This window comes from Prionailurus bengalensis, chromosome D4 (assembly GCF_016509475.1).
Source record: "Prionailurus bengalensis isolate Pbe53 chromosome D4, Fcat_Pben_1.1_paternal_pri, whole genome shotgun sequence".
Taxonomy (NCBI): Eukaryota; Metazoa; Chordata; class Mammalia; order Carnivora; family Felidae; genus Prionailurus; species Prionailurus bengalensis.
In genome coordinates, this window is record NC_057359.1 from 28,530,697 (window position 1) to 28,539,031 (window position 8,335).

Genomic DNA, 8,335 nt, shown 5'->3' on the forward strand with positions numbered 1-8,335 from the left:
GGGCTCACCGCACAGCAGGTGAGCTCAGCACGGGGATGGACCCCCACCCCACAGCTGGTGAGGAGTTGGCACTGAAGCCCGGAGCCCACTGAAGGCCACAGGACATTCTTATTTCAGGACTGACTCTGGGTGCTGCACTGATGAGCGTGTGCGTAGCCTCACTGAGCCCCACTTTCCTGCAGGAACGTCTCCATCTTTGGGATGTTGTAAAATCACAGCACCTGCCACACATGGACGGTTGAATGATGGCTGTTGTAACGCTGGCTCTCAAGGGGGCCCACTTGCCTTGTTGACACTCCCATATCTGCTCCTGGGTGCTGGGTCACAGGAGGGGCCACCACAGGGAAATCCTTATGTTTCCCCGGGACTCAGAGAGTGGTTTGCAGGCTACCAGCAACAACAGCAAACACATGGCATCAGGCAGGGAACTTATCTGATGCACAAAGCCATGAAGTTGGATACACACAGCAGCACTCCAGCATCAGGTGGAGGTGGTATGTGCACCATCCAATCCCTGTAACCCCTGAAGGCACAGGTAAGTTACCTTAGGAAGGGGCCCCCTCCCCACCCCCACCCTGGACTTCTCTTTCCCAACCTGCTCCTATGGCCTGATAGGGAATAAGTACAGTCTATCGACAGAGAAAAGAGAAGACTCGGGCCTGGCTTACAGTTGGTTCTCCACGATGGGCAGATGCCCCCTAAAAGTGGACGAGTGTGGCACTGATGTCCCTCTGGGTCGTCTCTGAAGGACAGTGAAAAATGGAGATCCTAACCAGGGGCAGAACTTCTAGCTGTGTACTTAGCTGTTCACTTGGCTTAGAAGGAGAAATGGCCAGACATGAGATCATATTCTGATTCGTGAGCTTGGCCAATGGTTTGGCAGGATGACCAGGGACTTAGGACAATGATTGGGTAATAGGCTCCAAGGAAATTTGGGGGGAAGTATGTGGATAAACATCTCTAAATGGGTGAAATGTGAAGATATTTGTGTCCTGAGAGAATGTCACCAAGGGGTGAACTCAGCAGAAGAGGACAAGTGAGTAGAGTGACCCATTCTGTGAATAGCGTCAGCCTGTTTACATAGACTCCACTGCCATCACCCAATGGGCCCATGGACAAAGTGGCCATGGTGGCAGGGTTGGAGGTTAGTCATGGGCTCAGCAACATGGACTTCTGTTCACAAGGACAACCTAGCAATGGCCACTGCTGAGTGCATGGAGACCTCCCCGATGTCTAAACAATTAAGCAGAAGTTAGAAGTTCTTGCATTTTTCAAAGACATTTATATTTATTTAAACTTGTGAAAAGTCTCAGAGGCCATCATGCATAGAAGCACATTGAAAAGAAGCCAATTGCCATGAAATAACACTGAAAACAAATTTCAATTTTAAAAGTCTTGTCTGAAACCTAACAATAAACTTACTGTCAGAGCTGAAGAGGCAAAGATACCCCCTGAAGCTCTCAGAGGGTCTATAGCCCTACAGACACTTTGGTTTGGATTCTGGCCTCCAGACTGTGAGAAAACACATTTCCTTTACTTTAAGCCACTGGGTTTGTGGTCATTTGTTTCATCAGCCCCAGGAAACGACCATACCTGGTCTACACAGGGAGCCTTGTGCTCTTATCAGCAACCCAGGAACACAACTGGACTCATGCAGTCAAGATCAGCCTGGACAAGTAGACTCACTGAACATCCAGGTGGGAAGAGTAAGACACCTGTCAGCTCACAGTGGTTCTCAGCCACCCATCGGGGACGCAAGACCATGTTATATCCCCACAGTCACAGTGGTTCTCGGCCACCCATCAGGGCCGCAAGGTTGTGTTATACCCCCACAGTGTCCACCTAGATCTCAGGAGTCCACAAGCTCAACAGGATGCTGGGCTCCCAGGGAAATCAGCAGGCCAAGGTAAGAGAAGTTTAAGAAACCCACATGGCTTACCAGAGGTGTCACCAGAGCAGTGGATTTAAGGATTTGCCAAGCAGAAAAGGGAACTCCAGAAGGTTTGCTACCATTTCCCTCCCTTGCCAGTCCTCTGCCATGTCAGTGAGGCCCCAGCCAGGGTCCCACACCAGAGACAAGGGACACCTGACAGAGAAGCATTCCCTCACACACAAACATGCACTCCAAACATGTTTTGCTTCCTTCTCTTTTTATTTAACTTGTGATTATTCACATGTTCTTTACTCTTCAGTGCCACTTTCACTCGATGACATCAAGTGTCCCCTGTTTTTCCCTGTGAGGGAGAAAAGAGCATGAGAAAGAGATGGGAGGAGACCCGGGAGACCACGGAGGTCTTGGTTGTGGCACCAGACCCCTCCTCATACTGGGGATACTGATGGCCTTTTGTCACTGACGTCCTGACTTCTGACAAGTCCTCTTGCCACAGGGCTGGCCCCCAGAGTCAGGTCTCCTGGGGCAGCTTGGCTCTCCTTTGGTCACTCAAGTGCAGGAGGGTAACCCTGGCCTGTACTTCCTGGACCACCATCCACATTGTCCCAGGAAGTCTGGGATCCTTTGTCACATGATCATCACACTGCCCTGGGTGTCAACTTAACTTGCAGGACAAATGAAGCTTCCAGGGACATGAGTTGCATTTGCAAACAAAAAGCCCTCTTGTGCTTGAGAAGCTCTTTTGTTGGGGAACAGGCCAGAAAACAGTCTCAGGTGGGGCCAGCCATTCACCAGAGAGGGGGGCAGCCCCCCTTATCTTTTCCTGCCCACCTCTCCAGTGTGAGTCAGACCATTCCTAGAGGTGGCAAGAGTGAGATCCTAGAAAAGGATGCTTGATATCTTGTATATAGTATTTTTTAATGTTTAGAAACATTCTTTTAGTTTAAATGCCCTTTTTATGTATTTTCTGTTGCTTCCCTGTCAAGATGTATACAAGGCTTCACCCCTCCGTCTGACCTTGGCTGCAATGTTACCCTCTCCAAGAAGTGTGTCTTTGCCCAGAATTAAAATGAACACAACCTCTCCTGGTACTGCTCTCCGTTCCCCGATTTGTTTTTCCCATCGCATGGCCGCCATCTGACATAGTGTTCCATTATGTTTGTTCAGGCTGCTATTGTGTCTCTCCACACAACAGCACTGAATCTATCGTGAATTAGATCATGAATCTTTGTTTTGTTCACCTCTCCGTCCTTAGCACTCGCACAGGACCTGGCACAGGGTAGGCACATCATAAAATCTGCTGCCCAACTGAATTAATAAATGATGTACACAACTTATATGTGAACACATTCTCATAGTTTTAAGAGTCAAGCAGCAAAGATAAAGTAAGGATCCCTTTCTTTTATTCTATCCGCACCCCTCCAAGAAACTATTAATTATCCTTTTTCTTTATCTATGCATGTACTTAATTATGTGCTTTTTTTTTCTACTTTTACAAAAGTGGTGCCACATCATCTATTTGTAAAATGCCTTTTTCATGGCTCACTCATTGCAACACGTTTGCCAGTTTTCTGGGAACTTCTGTCCTGCAAGGGCACCTGTTGCACTAAAAGCCCAAGAAGAACCATGCTGACCCTCTAAAGCTCTCAGTCTACAAACCAAATAGCAAGACTTTGACAACAGCCCATTGATCTGAGAACTCTTTTAAAACAGCAAACTGCATACTGCACCACAGTGTGCCATAGCAGGGGCCACTTTCTTTCTGGCTTCACTGTTGAAGAGAGACCTGATCAGTTGTTACCCCCAATTCTTCATAGGACTTACATCGGCCATCTCTCTCCTGTCCACAGGTACAGAGATACCAACAAACGAAGGTATTTGAAACACTTTTCCATTCTTGCCCTTCTGGATTTTAAGACCATTCATTGTGTGCCTGAATTCGTCATTGGTCTTCTAGGAAAAGAAAGAACAATGTTGACAAGCATGAGATTTTTTTGGCAAAGTACTGAAAAGAGAAAGAACAAAACGTTCAGCAATCCATGCCACACTCACCATGTCACCAAAGCCATTCATTGCCATTGTGAAGCTGTGTTTCCCTTGATTGTATTCCCGATTGTGCTGTTCAATCATCTTCAGATTCGTCTCCCACACTGCTCTCCTCCATCCTTCTTCATCCTAAAGGCAAACATATAACTTACCATCTTTATGTCTTTTTAAAATCAGCTCACCTGTGCCAAGTAAATGTGCTGACAGAAAGGGGGAGAAACCACAGCCAGGGATGGCCTGATGCTTCTGGGAGCTGTTCTCCAGCAACCACACAGCAGGACATAGGCCCATGTTGTGCGCATTCACGGGGCCCTGCTTACTGCCTTCGTAAGAGCGGCCTCAAGAAGCTACTTTCTGCTACGAACTGCCACCAGCACAGATTGTCCTCTGTTGGTCCCCCTGGACAGGTTAGATGTTACCAACCACATTATATATTTTCCCATGTGCCGCTTTCCACTGGAACCATTGTGCATCTAAATTTGGATCGACTTGTGGAGCAGCTGAAGCTATTCCCAGGCAAAGGGCGGCCAGGAAGAGTGAAGGATGCATGTTTCAAAAACCTAGGCAGCGAAAAGAAATGAGTTTCCTATTAGACCAAACCATCTAAAAAGCCATACTCTTTTCTTCTGAGATGTTAGAGCCTCTAAAGTGGAACTGTATTTATCCTCCCAAGTGCCTTACAGAGGGCTGTGGAGGAAGGCTGAGGGTTTGGGATGTTCTGGGGGCCTGCTGCCCTCCTCCCCACCTGTCACCTTCCCGCAGCTTTCAGGGTACTTGGATCTTGACGCAGGGAGGGGTGGGCCCCGCAGCCAGTACTGTGGGGATCAGGCTACCGCGTCTGGTGGTGCCAGTCCAGGGGACAGTGCCTCCTGGGAGCCCCCGAACCCCCGACCCTCAAGGCTGGCCGCCATGCTGGTTCCCAGAGTGGCCCCTCTGCTCAGGCCCGGCGTGGGAAGATCACCTGTGGCAGCTGCAACTGGACAGGCACAATCACAGGCGCAGATCCGAGCGTCTCACAGCCTGATGGTGGCTCCTAAACCTCCCTCCCATTTAACGCCCGGAATTCTACCCTGCTGGCCCCGCCTCCACCACATTCCTTCGCCACGATTGGCTGAGCTGGCATGTGGGCGGGGCCTCTGTGCCCTGGAATTCAGATCAAAGGACCAACATACTGGATTCCACCTGGTCCCCGAGCAGCCTGAGCCTGCCTCAGGACACTCAGGGGAGTCGAGCTGGGGGACCAAGGACAGCGCTGAGGCGGTGGAACAGAGGGTCCAGAGCCTCCCTGGGGACCGGATTTACTAGTTACCCCGAATTCATGGGATCTGCCGGTGGTTCACCGAAAAGAAGCTTGCAAGAAGTCCCAAGTGGGTTCTCAGCGTCACTCTGCGTGTCCTTTAGTCCTAGAGTTTGGAATGAAGATCTCTAGGAAGGCTGAGAACAGGATAATCTAGTCTAGCGGTTTCTGTTTATTCCACGCAAAGGTGGGGCAGGGAGAGGAATGCAGCGCCCACCAGGGGGAGATGTTATCAATGTCTCAGGATGAATGCCTCTGGGTTATGGAAGAATCTGGAGTGGAGTGGAAGTCCCCAAAATACAGGACGCCAGGGGCAAGACCTAATCTTCGGAAGGAAAGTGGTTGGGCAGAAGGGGTGTCCAAGAAAGGAGTGGCATTTTGTTATGCTTCTTCTGTCCTGCCTCGCCCAGTCACGGATTCTTCCCTCTCAAGCCTTTCTCAAAACCGACAGAAACAAGTTATTTACAGAAAAATCTGCTTAATAAAAGGAGGAAAGGCAGAATGTAGAAACTGCTTTTTCCTCCCAACTCTCTGTGTTATGTTCTTCAGTATCCAATGTATTTTTTTCAAAGATTTAATTTAAGAACTTTGCTTTAATGACTTCGACTTCAATGATTTTTACTCTAATTTACAATTAATGTCAGGATTTATTTACTTTTTACAATTTTATTGTGAGGAAATATACATAACATTTATCCTTGTAATATTTGCAAGCATATACTCAGTGGCATTAATTACATTCAAAATTCTTTTTTTTTTTTAGATAGCAAGACTTTATTTATTAGATATGAATTTTTACAATCACACAAAAACAGTTCTACCCATCGTTGATATAGTACTATGTGGACACATTTTGATTAATGTCAAGATTTAAATGACAATCTGTGAAAACGTTTTAGATGGAGGGAGAACATATACATTAAATATTAATTTATATAATTAAGAATTTAAGGAACAAAACCAGAAACATACATGTTTGTCCTTTTTTATTACTTAAAAGATGGATTTATTATATAAAATACCCATAAGAGGGGCGCCTGGGTGGCGCAGTCGGTTAGGCGTCCGACTTCAGCCAGGTCACGATCTCGCGGTCGGTGAGTTCGAGCCCCGCGTCGGGCTCTGGGCTGATGGCTCAGAGCCTGGAGCCTGTTTCCGATTCTGTGTCTCCCTCTCTCTCTGCCCCTCCCCCGTTCATGCTCCGTCTCTCTCTGTCCCAAAAATAAATAAACGTTGAAAAAAAAAATTTTTTTAAATACCCATAAGAAAAAGAATCATCATGACCTCCCTTCCCTTCCCACATCACTTTTTTCTCTGTGCAAATTTTGAATTCTTCTGATAAAAATGGAGTCATAGTTTATGTGGATTAGGAATCTAATTTCTGTTTAAGATTAAATTAATAAACCTTTTAGAAGTATAATCATACATATTTTTTTACTGGGGTAATATGTACATAACATTAAAATATCCATTTTAATTATTTTCAAGTGTACATTTCGAGGGCATCATGTACACTCACATTGCTGTGCAACCATCCCCACCATCCATCTTTAGATCTTTTTTATCTCACCAAACCGAAAGTGTACCAGTTAAACAATAACTCTCCATTCACCAGTCCCTGGCACCCCCATGGCATTTTCCATCTCTATGAACTTGACACATGTACCTCACACTTAAGTGGAATCTTGTACTATTTGTCCTTGCCTGAGTTTTTCACTTAACACAATATCTTCAGCGTTCATCCATGTTGTCACATGTGTCTAAATTTCTTTTATTTTCAAGGTGAGTAATATTCCATTATGTTAATGTGCCCTGTTTAGTTTCTCTAGTCATTGCTGCGTGGACACAGGGGTTATTTCCACATCTGGCTATTTTGAATAATGTGCTGTCAATGTTGTGGTACAAACGTTTGAGTTCAGGTGTTGAATTCTTTGGGGTTTAAATCCAGAAGTAGCTTTCCTAGATCAGATAACTCTGTGTTTCATTTTTTTTCCTGTGTTCCACAGTGGATGCACCCTTTGGTACTTCTATCAGCATTGGACAGGGCTCCAGTCTGCTATCATTTGCAAGGATAGTCTCAAATTCTGTGAATTGCCTTTTTCATCAAGTTGGTAGTGTCCCTGGATGCACAAAAGTTTTTAATTTTGATGAAGTACAACTTCTCTACTTTTTCTTTGGTTGTCTGTGCTTTTGAGTGATGTCCAAAAAATTAATACTAAATCCAATATCATGAAGCTCATCCTCTATGTCTGTGTCATAGTTTTTCATCATTTTCCTTCTTACATTTTGGTCTTTGGTCGATTTTGTATCAATTTCTGCAGTGGTGTAAAGTAGGGGGTCCAACTTCATTCTTCGGTATGTGGATATTCGATTTCCCCAGCATTATTTGTTGAAAAGAGCATTCTTTCCCTACTGAAATGTGCTGGTAACCCCATATGATTTTTTAAAAATCGATTCATTAAAAATTTCATTTTAAGATCTCTGAGAAAACAGAAGCTCTTCTTCCTCAAACATACTTGAGGCTGAAGTTCTTTTTATTTTTTTAAGTTCATTCATTTATTTTGAGAGAGAGAGAGGGAACGTGAGTGGGGGAGGGGCAGAAAGAGAGGGAAAGAGAGAAACTCCCAAGTAGGCTCCACGCTGCCAGTGCAGAGCCCGACATGGGGCTCAAACCCACAAACTATGAGATCATGACCTGAGCTGAAATTAAGAGTTAGACGTTTAACCAGCTGAACCACCAGGTGCCCCAAGGCTGAAGTTCTTATGTGATTACAAAAGTACATTGCATTGAAATGACTAGAGGCTCAAAAATGTTTTTTCTGTTTAATAAAAGTACTTAATGCCGCCCAAAAGTATAAAAATACAGTAGGAATGGCAATACAGTACAAAGTAGTCTCTCCTGATTTATTTCTTTTACATCTTTCTACATTTCATACACACATTAAAAAACTTACGAGTACATCCACTTAGAAGGCTCTGCAAAGTCTTCTGCTGGTGGTGTTCTTCATTCCCTGGATGTAAAGTTTACTTTGAAAACAGGCAAATGGGAGGCAATCTACAGGTAGGTTCCAGAGTCTGTTTCTGGTCTTTGCACATCAATCGTT

The 8,335-nt window shown here is 45.4% G+C and overlaps 1 protein-coding gene across 2 annotated transcripts; it reads right to left on the minus strand.

Annotated features, from left to right (window-relative positions):
* Positions 1-2,133: 2,133 nt before the first annotated feature.
* On the minus strand, positions 2,134-5,031 carry LOC122474544 (procathepsin L-like). Of its 2 annotated transcripts, none has more exons than XM_043565469.1 (5): positions 4,899-5,031; positions 4,361-4,497; positions 3,944-4,066; positions 3,716-3,841; positions 2,134-2,234 (listed from the first exon to the last, which is right to left on the minus strand). In XM_043565469.1, the coding sequence occupies exons 2-5, from the start codon at positions 4,484-4,486 to the stop codon at positions 2,214-2,216; spliced, it is 396 nt and encodes a 131-aa protein (XP_043421404.1). In that variant the 5' UTR covers positions 4,487-4,497; positions 4,899-5,031; the 3' UTR covers positions 2,134-2,213. The 2 variants fall into 2 exon arrangements, with proteins under 2 accessions (XP_043421404.1, XP_043421403.1); XM_043565468.1 differs by having other exon boundaries at positions 3,716-3,844.
* Positions 5,032-8,335: the final 3,304 nt, after the last annotated feature.

Bases quoted from the DNA above. Each gene is read 5' to 3' on its own strand.
- LOC122474544 (XM_043565468.1), bottom strand. From the start codon at position 4,486: ATGCATCCTTCACTCTTCCTGGCCGCCCTTTGCCTGGGAATAGCTTCA. The intron at 4,067-4,360 runs GTTGGTAACATC...GTTTGCCTTTAG, and splicing joins ATGGGAAAATATATAATGTG to GATGAAGAAGGATGGAGGAG. The intron at 3,845-3,943 runs GTGAGTGTGGCA...TTCTTTTCCTAG, and splicing joins TGAATGGCTTTGGTGACATG to AAGACCAATGACGAATTCAG.